The sequence below is a fragment of the Gobio gobio genome, assembly GCF_949357685.1.
Source record: "Gobio gobio genome assembly, chromosome: 21".
Taxonomy (NCBI): domain Eukaryota; kingdom Metazoa; phylum Chordata; class Actinopteri; order Cypriniformes; family Gobionidae; genus Gobio; species Gobio gobio.
The window spans coordinates 17,830,086-17,847,990 of record NC_137117.1 but is presented as its reverse complement, the minus strand read 5'-3'; the positions used below and the strand labels follow the sequence as shown (position 1 = coordinate 17,847,990).

The 17,905-nt window shown below is 38.4% G+C and overlaps 2 protein-coding genes across 3 annotated transcripts; one reads left to right on the top strand and one right to left on the bottom strand.

Moving 5' to 3' along the window:
- Positions 1 to 2,135: 2,135 nt before the first annotated feature.
- Positions 2,136 to 11,457, bottom strand: bin2a (bridging integrator 2a). 2 transcript variants are annotated; one of them, XM_079802440.1, is made up of 14 exons: positions 11,326 to 11,457; positions 9,403 to 9,558; positions 8,825 to 8,905; positions 8,693 to 8,747; positions 8,509 to 8,603; positions 6,718 to 6,813; positions 6,513 to 6,620; positions 6,261 to 6,346; positions 5,956 to 6,031; positions 5,802 to 5,884; positions 5,608 to 5,712; positions 3,782 to 4,250; positions 2,679 to 2,757; positions 2,136 to 2,563 (listed from the first exon to the last, which is right to left on the bottom strand). In XM_079802440.1, the coding sequence occupies exons 2-13, from the start codon at positions 9,493 to 9,495 to the stop codon at positions 2,692 to 2,694; spliced, it is 1,413 nt and encodes a 470-aa protein (XP_079658566.1). In that variant the 5' UTR covers positions 9,496 to 9,558; positions 11,326 to 11,457; the 3' UTR covers positions 2,136 to 2,563; positions 2,679 to 2,691. The 2 variants fall into 2 exon arrangements, with proteins under 2 accessions (XP_079658566.1, XP_079658567.1); XM_079802441.1 differs by lacking the exons at positions 9,403 to 9,558; positions 11,326 to 11,457 and adding an exon at positions 9,061 to 9,231.
- LOC307117542 (uncharacterized protein) lies at positions 10,280 to 17,563 on the top strand. Its single transcript, XM_079802442.1, has 5 exons — positions 10,280 to 10,513; positions 11,623 to 11,728; positions 12,005 to 12,111; positions 12,428 to 12,600; positions 14,199 to 17,563. Exons 1-5 carry the CDS (start codon positions 10,402 to 10,404, stop codon positions 14,484 to 14,486), a joined length of 786 nt encoding a protein of 261 aa, XP_079658568.1. The 5' UTR covers positions 10,280 to 10,401; the 3' UTR covers positions 14,487 to 17,563.
- Positions 17,564 to 17,905: the final 342 nt, after the last annotated feature.

The following is a 17,905-nucleotide window of genomic DNA, read 5'->3' as shown; positions in this document are numbered from 1 at the left end:
AAGCTTTATAATGGTAGCGAATGGCTGCCCAAAATTGGAAAAAAAAATTGTAAGTTGAATATGGAAGGCGGTCCGCTGGAAGCTAGATATTTTTACTTTATAACATGTTAAATATGGATATTTTTCTAACAAAAACCCATCAATTCACTTCAGAAGACCTTTATTAACCCCCTGGAGCCGTGTGGATTATATTTTTAGGTCCCCATGAGGAAGTGATGGTTTTTTTGTTGTTGAAAATTTAAAAATGCATAAAGTTTTGTGTGATGGGTCGGTTTAGTGTAAGGAGTTGTACAGTATAAAAATCATGATGTCTATGGAAAGTCACCTTAAAACATGAACCTCACACGTTGGGTTTTCATGGATTATCTTACTTTATGGGGACAAAATGTTGGCAATACATTGATGGCAATATCCGCGATAAATGGCTTATAAATCATACCAAGTGATGTTTTTTTTTCTTAAATGTAAAAATGCTGAAGATTTTCTGTGATGTTTAGGGGGGTAGTATATAGTTTGTACAGTATAAAATCATTATGTCTTTGTAATGTCCCTATAAAACAGGAAATGTGAGTGAGTGTGTGTGTGTGTGTGTGTGTGTGTGTGTGTGTGTGTGTGTGTGTGTGTGTGTGTGTGTGTGTGTGTGTGTGTGTGTGTGTGTGTGTGTGTGTGTGTGTGTGTGTGTGTGTGTGTGTGTGTGTGTGTGTGTGTGTGTGTGTGTGTATAAAAGTTGGAAACACAAAGGTGGAGACATGAGGAAAGACAAATAAAGCCTTTTTAAATGCTGTGGTTGGCAGAATGTCTATATAAACAAACATTAAATGTTTGAATAAGCTCTTCATCATTAAACTCATTTAGGCCTACACATATATTGTAAGTTAGGTGTATCACCCGCTTTGTAGAAAGACCCTTTACTTATAAATAAATGCTGTAGCAGCAGTCACATGTCTCACTTCCTAAAATTAATATAAATTTAACTATCCTTGTCACAAAGCTCGTAGAGACACAACATGCTCATTTTTAAAAGGATCTCGTCGTTATGTAGGTTAGGCACAGTAAACACAAAGCTATAGGTACTGGGTCGCCAAATAATCAAAGAAACACGCACCGGTGAAGGTTTGTATGTAGAGGCAACCTAAAACTGTAATTATTTTATTGATGGTAATGGACGGAAATCCCCTCTCACAATGTGAACGATCACTTTAGAGAGCTGCAAAACTCATCATTTAACAGCTGTTCAGCCATTTGAAACCGGCAGATCTACTTTCAGTCCAAAAGAAACAAAATAAAACTTACCTGAGTGCTTGAGTGTCAAAGTCGCGGATAAACTCCTTTAAAGCTAAAGATGGCGATCACGCTGATAAAAGTTAAACTTCAGACCGACAAATCATGAAAAGTAGACTTCACTGCGTTCATGTCAAAGTAGAACAGCATAAAGCCACCACACGCTTACTGATTTGTGAACGAGTCGTTCTTGTGAGTCGAATCTTTTCTGGGTGTCGAGTCAATAACCATAACTAGCTTAACCGAATTCGAATAAAAAACAGACGTCGGGTTTGATTGAAAACGTAATGGAAATACACATGTAAACAAACATTTGAGTTTGTCAATGTAGCCTATATACCTGTAATTTTATTAATTCAATTGTATTAATTATTAAAACATGCAGAAACATTTTGTGACTAAATTTTAGTGCTGTTTAGGCCGAATGTAAATGAAAAAGTTTCTACAATGAAATATGTTCCGTTTTCAAATAGCCTATCATAGCTGCAACAAAGTGAATCGAGACGCTTGAAATACATTTAAAAACCTCGCTAATAAAACGTAATAGAAAAAAGCAATGTATATTATTTGATTTGGGACGTTTGAGTGTGTAACGAATTCACTGAACTGCGGCCAGGTGACGTAATTGCGTCATGGCGTAAAAGAACCATTGACTCGTTTTTAAACAGGTTCTCTGAAACAAAGAGTTCAAAAGAGCCGATTCGTGGAAACGAGAGGAGCATGTGCGCGTTCACGAGCGTTTCTTCCTGCCCGCTCCCGTGAAGAATCAAACAATGGTCGCATTCCACGAAATGACTAATATTAACCACACCAACATGCTAGACTAACCTCTGAAAAGTAAAGGACGGAGATTTGGATCATTAGTTTAATTGCTTGAGTGTGTAATGAAGAAAATGTAAACACAATAAGCGAGTGGCAAAGTAATGTTTAGTTAAAGTTCTGGGGTGATTGTCAAGTACATTATAAACAGTTCCAGTGTATCCTGTGATCATTTGTCGATTAGATATGGATGTCATATATATATGTTAAAAACCATAAGGGACACCACATGTGAAGGATAAAAGACAATACAGGAAAGTGATTATATTCTAAAATAAATTGTACTTAAATTAAAACCCAGAATTAAAAAAATTCTCTGAAAAAAAAAAAAAAAATACATCTCAAAAGATCAGGGATGAAAAAATGAATCCAAGTCAGTAGGCTACAGCATTTGGAAATCCTCTCTTATGTTGTGAATTTGCTGTCCAATTCCAGCGTATTTCCAACAAACACTGCGTCTTTTCTGTAAACAGATGAATTTGAAATGAAATACACATTAAGCCATCTGCTCATAGATTAAACTAAACACACGATCACAACATGAGTGTGAGCTGTAAGTGCTCTCAAATTATGCTGACCTTTTGTCTGCTATTAAGGGGATTCTGTTTTCGTTCCTTCCTTCACCTCTCCTGACGGATGGTCACCCTTGTTGAGAGCCTTGAAACAGGTCAAATAAATAAAAATGACACCTCATTTTGAGTTACATTGTAATGTTTCTTTGAGGAATTAATATAATGGCTACGTTCAAAATGGCATACTAGCCTAGTTACTGAACATGGCAGTATTACTGTATACTACCTACTATATATCAGGCATAACATTATGACAGGTGAAGTGAATAACAAATAATTATAAGTTAATAATCATCTCTTCATCACGGCACCTGTTAGAGGGTGGGATATATTAGGCCGCAAGTGAATATTGTGTCCTCAAAGTTGATGTGTTAGAAGCAGGAAAAATGGGAAAATGTAAGGATTTGAGCGAGTTTGACAAGGACCAAATTGTGATGGCTAGACGACTGGGTCAGAGCATCTCCAAAACTGCAGCTCTTGTGGGATGTTCCCGGTCTGCAGTGGTCAGTATCTATCAAAAGTTATCCAAGAAAGGAACAGTGGTGAACTGGGAACACATGGCACCAGGATGCACTATGGGAAGAATGCAAGCCGGCAGATGCTTTGGGCAATGTTCTGCTGGGAAACCTCGGGTCCTGCCATCCATGTGGATGTTACTTTGACACATACCACCTATCTAAGCATTGTTGCAGACCATGTACACCCTTTAATGGAAACGGTATTCCCTGGTGGCTGTGGCCTCTTTCAGCAGGATAATGTGCCCTGCCACAAAGCAAAAATGGTTCAGGAAGGATTTGAGGAGCACGAGTTTGAGGTGTTGACTTGGCCTCCAAATTCCCCAGATCTCGATCCAATCGAGCATCTGTGGGATGTGCTGAACAAACAAGTCCTATCCATGGAGGCCCCACCTCACAACTTACAGGACTTAAAGGATCTGCTGCTAACATCTTGGTGCCAGATACCACAGGACACCTTCAGGGGCCTAGTGGAGTCCATGTCTAGACAGGTCAGGGCTGTTTTGGCCGCAAAAGGGGGACCAACACAATATTAGGAAGGTAGTCATAATGTTATGCCTGATCGTGGTATGTTTACAGGGTTACAGAACTCACATAGCTTGAAGCATCAGTTTCTTCCACATCTGATTTAACGTCACAAGCTATTCCATTCTCCACACCAGAAGGCCCACCACACTCCGCCTTCTCAGATGATTTTTGATCTTTGATCTTGGAGCATTCAGCGAGACTCGAGTTTGGATTCAGTTCGCTCTTATCACTGTCCTCCTCAGAAGACTCCTCCTCATTTGGCGTATCCCCCTGTCCATCTTGGCTTGAGGCTTGCGAGGACTCTTTCTTGTCGTCTTTCTTGTCTTCTACCACTGGTTTATCTTCAGAGGTGCTGGTGTCATCCACCTGTGGCTCGTGGGAAGGAGTACCTTCCTCTGTAGTCTTGTCTAATCTTATAGGGCTTCCTTTTGCATCTTTAGCACCAGAGACGTTCTCATAAAGGGGTTGAGGGCTGGTGGGGCTGTATGACCCATATATTGGTCTGTCAGACCTAAAACTGGATGAGTTGTCTCTCCTGTAATAGCAAATGTAAGGAGAAATATGTTGGTTTGCATCCTGAAAACAGATATCCTATTCAGTTAAGTTATGAGTGCAGTAATGCATGCCGGAAATTGATATACAGGTAGACCGGGGCTAGTTGTCACACATTTTACTCAAATGAATCAATACAGTAAAGTTTTGGCAACAGATTTTAAACCATTTACATTGTTATTGCCCAGGTAAAAAGATCCACACTTTTCATGTGAAAATATGTCAAGGGGTTTAAGGGGTTGGGTTTATCTATTTAAAGGAGAACACTCCACTTTAAAATAGGCTCATTTTCCAACTCCCCTTGAGTTAAACTGTTGAGTTTTACCGTTTTGGAATCCATTCAGCCGATCTCCGGATCTGGCGGTAGAGCTTTTAGCATAGCTTAGCATAGATCATTGAATCTGATTAGACCGTTAGCATCTCGCTCAAAAATGATATTTTTCCTATATAAAACTTGACTCTTCTGTAGTTACATCGTGTGCTAAGACCAACGGAAAATGAAAAGTTGTGATTTTCTAGACCGATATGGCTAGGAACTATACTCTCATTCCTGCGCCTGAAAATAGGCTAACTTCCGTCAACATAGCGTGACAATCTGCTTGCACAGGGAGCGTGCTGGGGACTATTTTCAGGCGCTGCATTGCGCCTGCTGCACCATATCGGCTAGAAAATCGCAACTTTTCATTTTCCGTCGGTCTTAGTACACGATGTAACTACAGAAGTGTCAAGTTTTAAATAGGAAAAATATCAAACGTCTTTGGTCATTTTTGAGCGAGATGCTAACGGTCTAATCAGAATCAATGATCTATGCCAAGTTACGCTAAAAGATCTGGAGATCGGCTGAATGGATTCGCAAACGGTAAAACTCAACTGTTTAACTCTAGCCTATTTTCAAAAAGTGAAGTGTTCCTTTAGTTGTCACAATAGGGAACTAATAAATACTTAGGCTGTTTAATGGTCTGTATAGCTAAATTCAACTAGTAAAACTACTCTGAACCACAAAATATTCATTCTACAAAAATTGGAAAGGTAACAAAAAACATTATTTTGGCCAAAATATATTGTATTAAACAAATAAACACACAAAACCATTGCCATTGTAAAGCAGCATTTGTGTAATTTGACTTTTGATTTAAAATCTTAGAGTATTTTTTTATTATTTAAACAAAAAGGCATGCCAAATTTATAAGAGATCATGTGAATGATAAACGTCAATACTTTTTTGTGAGACTCGTGTAAGTAATTTATATAACTCATCATACACATTCACCAGCAGATGGCATTCGTTCCTTACTTTTGAACCTGCAAGACAAAGAGAGGAATTGAAATGATGATTTTACCTGAGAGAGCCCCTGGGGCTGTAACTCTTGTGGAAATCATAAAAGCTTTTAAGTGATCTGGGAGACAACGTGTCTCTAAATGACCTTCTCATCAAGGAGCCGGAGCTTAAAAGGAAACAAAGAGAGTAATTTGTCCAATATTTGCCAGTTAAAGTTGTACTACTGATATTTAACTTGACTATAAAGCCTTATACCGGCTCAGATTCTTCACGACAAAGCTCTTGTCCGGATGTTGGGTGCTCAACTCTTTCATCACAGTCTGTAGAACCTCATTGTTCTTGGGGCAAAAAAAAAAAAGATTGATTCAAGTATTTTATTTTACAGCTGTATTTTTAACTTTTGGTTTACCTTGGTAATTTCCTTGTAGAAGATGTCTCTGAGGTTGCAAATGGCTTGGAACACTGTGACATAGCAACCGATCCGACTATAGAATGTAGAACTATTATTATTGGCCAAGTTTCAGTTTGTAGATGTCAAAAAATATAAACAATTAATTATTATATTTTTATAGGCTATATCTACCATGGAATTAGGATTGAGCAATCATAAAATGTATAAAATTATAGCTATTCAAAATTTTTATGATAGATTTAATTTAAGTTTAATTGATTAAAAGATCCATTTGTGCTCAATAAAATAACTCCAAAACTCACCTGTCAAACAGAATAGGCAGTTCTATCTTCAGCTCCCTGTTCATGTCCTCAAATATCACCTTGGCAGCATTCATCTCATCCTCTGCCTTAAAAACAACAGCACAAAGGGAAGTCCCATATATTTGGTGTTCATAAATCATGTCGGTATGATTCTAGTAATGTCATGTTTGGTAGTAAAGAACATGACTGGAAGGTAGGAACTTAAGGTTATAAACAAACTTCCGTCTGGCAAATAAGTCAAACATGTCATACCTTTCCAATTTTGATATCATCCTTCTTTTTAGCATTCTGCAGCCCTGTCAGGTGATGACGGGCAGAATCATAATCTACGAGTTTCCTGTTTCGCTTGGACACTCTTTCCTGAATCATAAAGAAAAATAGTTGACAGGCGAAACGGCACATTTAAAAAATGATTGAGAGCTTTGTGCAAGGTGGATGTGCCAATAAGTCATTTTACCCTGACATCTGGAAACTGGCTCATGTAAGACTCCATAGTGATTAATGCCTGATCATGCAGCTTGGACTCATAATCTTTCCACAGAAGCTCCTCTCCCTTTGGAACACAGAGAGCCACATTTGTAATATGGGAAATAATAATGTATAATAATTTATAATAAAGTATATTAGGTCATGGGTAATATTAAGTCATTTTTTTATTACAGTCGATAGCTGGGACACAAGATGCATGGCACCAGTTGCATTTGTATGAAACAAGACCGTTGGCATAGGCCCTGTCCCAAATAGCACACTTCATATTGCCAGGATCCAATCCTGCTCTTCGAGGGCCATTGTCCAGAGTTTAGCTCCAACCCCAATTAAACACACTGGAGCCAGCTAATCAAGGGCAGAATCCGAAATCACCCCCTTAACCCTCAATCACTATTCCCTACCCTCTAAAAAAGGCTGGGTTAAAAATAACCCAAGTTGGGTTGAAAATGGACTAACCCAGCAATTGAGTTGTTTTAACCCAGCGATTGGGTTGTTTTAACCCAGCAATTGAGTTGTTTTAAGCAAACATTTAACCCAATCGCTGGGTTAAAACAACCCAATTGCTGGGTTAGTCCATTTTCAACCCAACTTGGGTTATTTTTAACCCAGCATTTTTTAGAGAGTAAGTTAGTCCGTCCACTAATACATTTCACTTGAAGGAGTTAATCAAAAAGAGAGTGAATTTCGGACAGCCGTTGAGTGTACATCAATAGAATGAGTGCACTCGATAACATCCACTATGGTTTCGGACACCACTACAAATGGCTGTCCCTTCAAATAATGCCCTATTTGAGGGTATTGGGGACGATTTCAGATCCAGCCAAAGTCTTAGGCATACCAGAAACTTCCAGGCAAGTTGGAGCTAAACTCTGGACAGTGGCCCTCCAGGAGCAGGTTTGGACACCCCTGTCACATGCACATACAGTTTTGTGGACTTACAACGGCTGCCAAATGTGATCGTGAATTCCACAAGACCATAGGGTGTCCCGTTTGTCATTTTAGGTTTAATTGGTGCTCACGAGTGCCACCTTTGTGGTCGATATGCGCACTTGGTGCGCAGAATGTGTGGACTCAAAGGAAGACCGCAAGTCTTTAGGGTGCCATTTGGGACAGGATCATCTTCTCTTCTCTGATGACGTGTTTACTGGCGTGAGGGCGGGACAACCTGACAGTCTCATGAGATCACAGCAATAGCAAACCGCAACCCTCCAACGATCCAGGCCCTGTCCCAAATTACACCCTAAACACTTGCGGTCTTCCTACAAGTCCGCACTTTCCTGACGTCACGCCGCTTTGACTGTCGGGTAGAAGTCTGCTGCAGAGCTCACACCAGTGCAGGGTCGACAAAAGTGTGCATTGTGGACACATATCGACTGCAAAGGGGGTGCTCGCAAGCACCCTTCTGAAACCTAAAATGACAAATGGAACACCCTATGGTCTCGTGGACTTAACAGACACGCATGTGGCAGCCATTGTAAGTCCACAAGACTGAAAGTGCAAATTAAGTGTGCCATTTGGGACAATCGCACCCTACATTTTTTCTTGTTTCACTCAGATATACAGCACAATAGGGAAGAAAATACTTTAATATGAAACAATTTTCCATATAGATTTTTCACAGTTGTTTTACATGCATTGTATTGTGTTTTGGGGTTAAAGGGAATGTCCGTTAACTTAACGGACAATGTCCTGGCAGAAATTGACCAGCCATATCCGTTTTGCTAAGGACTTTTCTTACACTACAGTCTCTAAGACTAACCTCCACAACTTCCCCGAGATCGTCTACACCATCCCATTTTTCGTCATAGGCATCATACAAGGACTGAAACAGTCGACCTGAGGCATCCTTCATTACTGTTAAACATCAAGCACAATAAAGCATGTCAGTGTTCCTGCTTATAAGAAGCTTATCTCCTATATGAGTCTCACAGTAAAGAGCCAACCTGTGACAGCGTTGAGGTACGCTTTAAGGTCCTTGTATATTCTGTGTCCATCGTTCTGCAATAAAGACCACAAATTAGGTCAACTTTTGATCTTTAAAACTTTGTTTACCATAGTAGATAGATCTAATGTACCTGTTGAAATTGGAGGTTCAACATGCACTGCTCAAAGTGCTCATCTTTGGTCTCCTCAGATTTGCCAAGTCTCTGCAACACCTGCAAAGGAATCACATATTACAACATGCCTACAAACACCTGACAGACATGACAAGGGTATTCTTTAACTATACTGACAGCTATGCAATGGATGTTACACCTGACCCTTAAAATATTGATAAGCTCACGCTGGAAAAGAAAAAGAGCTTTCTTACAGTTTCAGATCCTACATGAACTATTCATCTGACTTCACCAACCATCAGTTTTGAGATGACAAGATATGAGGTGAAAACAGAAAAGTAAATGTTGACTTTGTCAGCCTTGGCAGACAAATTAAAACAATAAAGTACTCTGTTAAGCAGAGAAGGAAGCTGCATGTTTACACTGACTCTTGAGTAGATAAAGCAACTTGTGTCAGCTACTCCCATGTCATGTGACTGAATTGTTTATTGGATCAAAATAGGGTTTCTGTGCTCTCAAACAGGAAGACTTTGCAAGATTGAAAGCATTGGAAAGCTCTCTTAACTTTCTTGTGTTTTATGATTCCAGCCACGTACCTTCTCCTGTGCCCTGTTGAATTGTCTCTGCACCCGTTTAGCAAGCACATTGGCCCCTCCTTTCGAGTTGATGCTGGCCTTGCTTTCTGCCATGTTCTTCGCTTGTATTCAATCTGGAATAATGTTTCGACAGTCCTTTAAATTATATGGCCAACCCTGAAGAACAAAAGGAGCCTTTTAGAGCAAAAGACAGTTGACTTGGTGTCTTTACCTTCGCCTGTATTCTCTCTGAGCCAAAACACACCTTCTCGAGGCTTCTTCTACAGGCGTAAAGGTAATAAACTTCTTATCTTTCCAGGTCATGACTTGAGCACTGTGGCGGCCCCTAAGTCATATTTCATTGTGAATGGTTATTTGATGTAAGGGCCCACTTGTGGAGAACATTGAAATTACTATATTATATTATAGGCTATTTTATCATATCAAACTGAGCTGATTACTGACACTATTTTCTTCTGTAGAGCTGTTTTACAGCTGAAATTGCAGTTGTATGAAAAATTTATGAATTGTGCAACATTAACACTATTATTTTACTGTTTATTACTTTGAAGCTGATTTGAAACAATCTGTATTGTTGTAGCCTATTGTACAAAGCACTACATGTCACTACATAATGTGTCACCTTTGCACCTATTTTACACTGTTCTATTGTATTTTAACATATAATTAAGATAAAACATTCAACTTATTCTATTCTGAATCAAATATATGATTCATTTTTTCTGTTTTATAGGCTACTATTCTATTATTGGTCACATATAGTACTTTGTTGTATTCTATTCGATTCAAGCTGTAGCCTACCTAATACATAAACAAGCATTAGCCTAGATATTCTCAAACTACAGTTCCCATAAGGCATAGTCCATACAGAAGCAGCGGCCACTCCTCCTCCTCCTCACAAGTGTGGATGTTATGAACTTTGCTCTGCTGTAGGTTTTTCTATAGGGTTGTGTGATTGAGCTCAGGTTTGTAACATTGCTGCTTCAGAATCTGCTGGACATGAACATGGGAAGCACATTAGCCAAATGTGCAGCCACCGACCTGGCCATTCAATTTGTCGGGTGGGCAGTAGCGTCTACTCTCAAAACGGAAAAGTTTTACGACTTGGCAGGTAAATGATTTATCCAAAAGGCGTTGTAGGCACACGATATTGATATAGTAAAAGTATCTCTGTTGCTTTCGTCGGTTTTGTCATGTTTATGCATTAGCTGTGCACACACATATGGCATTTCGACTTAAAGAATGATGCAGGTGTTTAGTTGCGTCGCAACACAAGCAACGTTTTTTTTTTTACTTGTTTATTGTGGAATATTAGGTTGTTATCAAAATGTATTACGAGACCGCGGTTATCTAAACTACAATGGGTGTTGTGAAACGACCATAAATATGTCTCCACCCACAAGACACGATCTTCTACCAGCTTTACTGAAGTGAAATGCATGATTTTCCCGACCCCTATTTCGACAAGCCGTCGGCCTTTTAACCAATCAGACAAATTGCTTAGTCGTAGTCGTCGCTTGATTGGCCAAACTGTGGACACGTACACTGTCAATCTTGCAGCTAGAGGCAGGGCTTGTCAAAAACGGGTGGAAAAAAAAATCTTTTTTTAAATAGAAATAACTACATGTGCAAAAATATATGCTATTTTAATCCTTATAAATTAAAACATATGCATACACCTCGACAATCAATTATATTAATACGGAAACATTAATTTTCTACACACTTCTGTACAGATTTTAAAATACATACATCATTTTCAAAACAGCTGTAATGTTATACAAAAAGTTTTTATTCGGTGTATATTAAGATTTTTGACAATCATACTGATTATAATTTTATTAATGTAGAATAAAGATATGATTATCATTGTAATGCAAATTCTTTTTTATTTTCTACATTAAAAAAACAGCTTCTACTCACCTGTCAGCATTCAATATGCATTTCTTTTAAATGGAGTACAAATATTATCCAATCATTTCAGTCTTTCAAACCCAGGTTCCTGAGTGCTATTCCCTCTTTCTCTCTCTCCGAGAAGTGTGCTCTTGAGAATCCTTGAACTTTGCTACCAATTGTCTTTAGGTTCATTGGTAAAATATTCAATGAACACGCCTCACTTTGAAAATGGACGGACACAGGTGACTGCCTGCTCTGCCCATATCTGGAAGGATATTTAATGCCTTATCAGTTTAACCACAAATTAATTTTGTTGTTTTGTAGGATCTGGTACCTATATACTGCTGGCTCACCTGAGTCGTATATGGGGCGGAAATGGCCACCTTAGACAGAATGTACAAACTGGACTGGTTACTGCATGGGGACTGAGGTAAGAGATAGATAGATAGATAGATAGATAGATAGATAGATAGATAGATAGATAGATAGATAGATAGATAGATAGATAGATAGATAGATAGATAGATAGATAGATAGATAGATAGATAGATAGATAGATAGATAGATAGATAGATAGATAGATAGATAGTCTTGTTGCTTTAACAGTGTTAATAAAGTGAAGTCAGTCAGCTTCATGTTGTTTTAATGTATCTATTAAGTTCTGGTTAATAAGTCAATAAGTAACAGATTGGGCCTTGTCCTGCAGGCTCGGGACATTTCTCTTTCTTAGAATCCTAAAGGACGGACAAGACCGGAGATTTAACAATGTCAGAGACAGCCCTGGGACATTCTTTGTGTACTGGACCATGCAAGGTATTTCAACTAAGGCTATTGATTATTTGCATAGTTACTGTTAATTGATAGCTGCAGTAGGCCATACGTGTCCAATCCTTATCACAACAAAAAGAGACAACTAGGAAAGTCATTTTACTATTATGTGATATTATATTATGAATTACATAAGTAGCATCTATTCTATTACATTATTTATTATTTGCATAGTTACTGTTAATTGATGGGGATGTGTCTCTGTGCATCACACTAAAATAGACAAATAACTAGGAAAATAACTCTACTATACCCCGAAGAGTAAGACTGCCACTTATAACTTGTTTATTCTTCTTTCCAGCTCTGTGGGTGTTTGTTACCCTCTTACCCACCCTAATTCTAAACAGTGAGAGAAGAGACGAGCCCCTAGGTCCACGTGACTACATCGGTTGGGGAGTGTGGGGGCTGGGTTTTGCTACGGAGGCCATTGCCGACCAGCAGAAGTGGAATTTTAGGAGTGATCCTGATAATGCTGTGAGTAATAACTTGCACTGATAATAATAGGCTGATAAGACTACTCAGTTGTGAAAACTAAATTATGACATGTAAATCATATAACTCATGTCATAAATATATTTAAACATAATAACTACAGTTTTATGAGGCCTGCACTCTTGACCGATTACAAACTGGATCTAACTGGTTGTTCTTTACCCTCTGGTTGTCTTCGGTCATTTTAAACAAAAAAAAAATTACGAACGTTTTTTACATTATCGGAATTATACAAATCTTGTGGATACACAAATAATGTGTACATTAACGATTTTTTTGGTGTGCAATCTACAAATCAGCAACAAAGTAGTCATTGATAATGTCTAGATATATATCCAAATGCAAAACCTAATAAAAGTAAGTAATTATGTCTGTGTTATTAGCAACTAGGGAATACACAGCCCTATATATTGGCTATACATGCATCTAGTGGTTACACGATGGTATTACATATGATTTTCTTTATTTCTTCCAGGATATGGCTCTAATCAACATGTTTCTAATACCTTTGCTATATTTTACTTAAAGAGTTACTTCAGCGAATAGCATTAAGCTTTGTATCAGTAGAAACTCAGTAGTATATTCAAATTATAGTAGTTTCCCCCCTCATGTCCCCCTGAGACGAGAGAATTATGCATTTTATTTCTGGAAAAAATTCTCAGATTAATCAAATATGGTCATTTTGCGTCATCGGAGGATTTTTTGGCCAGAGGCTAGAGACCCCAGCCAGTAGAAGGAGCTAGTTCCGCATGTTATCAACCCGCCCATAGGGGTGGGATCTCACTCACAGAATGTAAGACAAAGACGGCCGCTCAGCTCGAGCATTCATAACGGAGCAGTGCAGAGCAAAGTGAGTGTTTCAACTTTTCAATGAATTCCTATGAAAGTTAAGCTTCCATAGGCATGATCTGAAAACGCACCAGACTGGACAAAGGCTGAGAATGACTGCCGCGCTTACCTCAGCTCTGCTCAGCTCTTTGCTCTCGTGATCAATGAAATTTGACTCCTGCTGCGTTTGCGCCTTTCGTTCGGCTCACTCACATTTTATTGAAAAGACACGTTCAGTTTTTAATTGTAGTGTGTATTCTCTAACTGAACGAAATTATTTTATTACTATGAAAATCAAAACGACGGTGGGGGCGGTGCCGCGGTGGGCAAGTGATAACCAGTAGCCGTGGCTTTGGGAGTGGCCTCGTAGGGCAGCAAAGCAAGTGCATTCTGGGAGTTGTTGTCTTTCGTCCACGTGGACACGGCCTAAGTGAGGAATACCAGAGGGTTAAAGGAGACATTACAAACACGACTGAATGTGAATTTGTATGTTGTTTTTTTGTAAAAAAAAAAAAAAAAAAGTTTGTTTGAACATCCTGATCAGCCTATATTGACTTAACCAAATTTTGGGGCGGGACTATCTGTTTGTCCAACCAATGGCAGACAGGGGGAGTAGTGCAGAAATTACTTCACTTTTAATTAAACATTTTGGATTTTGCTACTAGAAATCCTTCTTTATAATTTGCAAATGACATTTTAATTAATATCATAGAGCAAAGGCATTAATCTTATAAGCTTGCATGTATTTGCAGGGAAAGTTTATTCATCATGGACTGTGGGCATACAGCAGACACCCAAACTACCTGGGGGAGATCCTGCAATGGTCCGGCCTGTTCCTGTCTGCTTCCTCTGTCATGCGTGGACCTCAATACCTCAGTGCAGTTTCTCCGCTCTTCGTCTGGTTCTTACTGAGACATGTTAGTGGGATCCCCATCCTTGAGAAGCAAGCTATGAAGAAATGGGGATCAGACCCGACTTTCCAGAACTACATCAAGAACACTCCACTCCTATGGCCCTTCCCAAAATTTAAAGGAGAATAAAGCACATTTACAGCACTTGCTCATGACAAATGAACACTGGAAGCTTATGTGAATGAATTATATAGACACCCAAGTGCGTGTAGTATAAAAAATGTCCTCAATCGTATATGGATGTCCTCAATCCTAAATCAAGTTTCTTAATTATAACAATTTCAGTACACCTAGGGCCAGTTGTTCAAAAAGTTTAATCTGGATCAGAATGATCTGGATTTGGAAATCCCATGTTTTGCTATCCAGGATCAGTTAATCCATTTTACTTACTTTTGTGCTGGTTTTTCAAAGCGAAATTGGATTGGATTACCCTGATCCAGATACACACTTTTTCAGATGACCAAATCTGGATTACTTGTGCTCTAGGAGCCCCTGACATGGTGGTGGGAGAAAAATAAAAAAATTCAATGCTTTTGCATTAGTGTTCACTTAAGAAACCTTGCGTTCGCTCGCAAAGAACTTTTGACTAGTTTATCGCTTATAATTGATACAAAAACACTCAAATATTTTTGTTTGATATTTACAGCTGTTTGGGGATTATTTTATGGTGCCAAAATCTTTTTTTACTTTTACTGTAGGCTACTGAAAGGCTTAAGAGGTAGCATAATAATGTCTACTTCTAATTTAATACTTTAACAGTTAAACTAAAGTAGTGCAACCTTTTTAAAAATGTGAGTGTGTATATCACAATACAAATGTTATTCAATTTAGGTTCCTTTTGTTTTGCTCCTTCTGCTGGGATTAGTATAATCCTGATTTTTTTGGAACAAAAGGTATCCCAATCTGACTAATAAATTGAACACAAAGGGCCAGTTGTTCAAAACATTTAATCTGGATTTGGAAATCCCATGTTTTGCTATCCAGGATCAGGTAATCCATCTTTCTTTTGTACCGGTTTTTCAAAGGAAATTTGGATTGGATCACCCTGATCCAGATACACACCTTTTCAGATGACCAAATCTGGATGACTAGTGCTCTACGGAGCCCCTAAAAAGACATGGTGATGGAAAAAATAGGAGTTGGGGGAAAAAAAATAAAAATGCTTTTGCATTCTCTTTCTCAAATTTTGCGTAACGTTCACCTGAGAAACCTTTTGACTGGTTCATCTCTTAATCTCAAGACTTAAGTGATGAAAAAACATTTTAAATGTAATATTTTTGTTTGATATTTACAGCTGTTTGGAGATTTTATATGGCTAAATCTTTTTTTACTTTGACTGTAGGCTATCGAAAGGCTTAATAGGTAGCCTAATGTCTACTTCTAATTTATTACTTAAAGCTACACTATGTAACTTTTCCGTCCACTAGAGGTCGCCTGTTCAAAACAAAGGCGTAGTTTGATGACGCCACGTTTGAGCGCAGAATCTCGGGACATGTGGTCTTCACCTCACAGCCGGTGGGAAACAGTCAGGATAGGACTCGGGCAGAAATCATGTTCATGGATGCGATTATTAACATTACTGTAGTCTGAAGCAGAGCAGGACCGAGTGTTGTGGTGCTGAGCAAGGCCGCAGGAGCGATTGAAGAGCGGGACTGTTATTATGGCATAGTCGCTGGCGGGACTTTTATTATGACACGGTTGCCGGCGGCACTTCCTCTTCTCCAGTGCTGAATGTGAGGTAACGCAGCTCTGTTTATCGTATTAGATATATCTGAGTGTGTTGAAAAGGAAGTTATGACGTTCGCTCTGCGGCTGCTATGACACTTGTTCACAATGCAGTGAGAGTAAAGTGTTTCACTGAATAAAACCGGAGACCGAGGGTGACGCAGATATGACGCAATCGACAGGCGACTCCCTCACACGCATAGCTCACACGTCCCGGCTCCTTGGTTAAAATAGCAATTTTCTCACGATTTACAAATAGTTGAAAACATTTGGGATATTCTAAGTACTCAACTGAACAAAATATATAACACTGGCCTAGTGGTTTCTGGATGTTTTACTGCAAAAATCCTACATAGTTCACCTTTAACAATTAAAATTAAATGTTTTCGTGTATTATAATGATACAAATGTTGTATTTTTTCGACCAGTTTTTTAAAGTTACATTTTCTTCCTGGAATCCACCTTGAAATCCTACCCCCTGTTGGGATCAGGATGATTCTGTTTTTTTTTTGGATCAAAAGTTAGACAAATCCTACTGACAAGTTTTGAACAACACAAACCGAAGGTTTCATCCAGATTAAAACTAGGATTGGATTCCGTGATCTAATCTGATTTTAGATCCCTTCTGAACAACCCATTTTCAAGATATGATCCAATCCGATAAGTTTATCTTTGAACAACTGGCCCAAAGTGATGATTTGATCCACATCAAAACCAAGATTGGATTTTGTGATCTGAGGCCTATTGCACAAAACTAGGATAAGGGATTAAGCCGGGATATCTTGGTGATCCTGGCTCAATTTATCCGTGATCCGGTTGCACTAAAGCTGGATAGGGTGGCAGTTGGATGTTATGGTATAAATTACCATGGAGATTTATTCTGTGGAGCTAGCCTGCTCCAGACCAGGCTAAAGTCCAGGATCTATTTAATCTCATCCCTTATGTCAGTCAGCAGTCACCACAAACGGAAACCAATAGTTATTCCACTGCCCACTACACATTGTTATCACATATAACTAGACCCACTGTCATTATTTAAACGTTTGTGATCATAATTTCAATAATTTTGGATAAATTATGATTTTTAGATGATGTTGCTATCATTAGATAATTTACGGTTTCCCATAGACTATAAGGCTATATATAAAAATGATGGAATATTAGGGCCACAGAGAAAAAAAAAGAAAAGTCACAGACTTCGAAAAATTAAGTCATAATATTGTAACCCGTTGTTTTAGAGGAAGACGGTTGTTAAAATGACAGCTGTGGGGCATTTCGTGGAATTGTTCTTCAGCATGGTTTTACAAACAAGGACATACTTAATCTTTTGGCACATCAGCGTCACATTGTCATAAGTATCAGGACTGTAAAAAGAATATGCATCTTTTCCGCAGAAAGAACCAGCCTCATAAATGTATGACTTTTTCCTTCTTCCTCAGTGTGGCCCTAATACTCGGTCGTATAAAATACACATTCCATATAAATAAAAAAACACAAAGTGTAACAGGTTCCTTTATTGAATAAGGATAAAACAAAGCAGGTAAACCATCAGCTCCTTTCGAAACTGAAGTCACACAGTGACTCAACAATACAACAAAAGGATAAATACACATTCAAAGATAGAGATTTTATATATATATATATATATATATATATATATATATATATATATATATATATATATATATATATATATATATATATATATAAAAATATATAAAACACTCCCCGCTTGTCTGCACACTGAAATAAATTCAGGACAAATCCATACACATCAACTGAACAGACAAATGAATGGAAGCAGTAGCCTCCCTGCAAGCTTG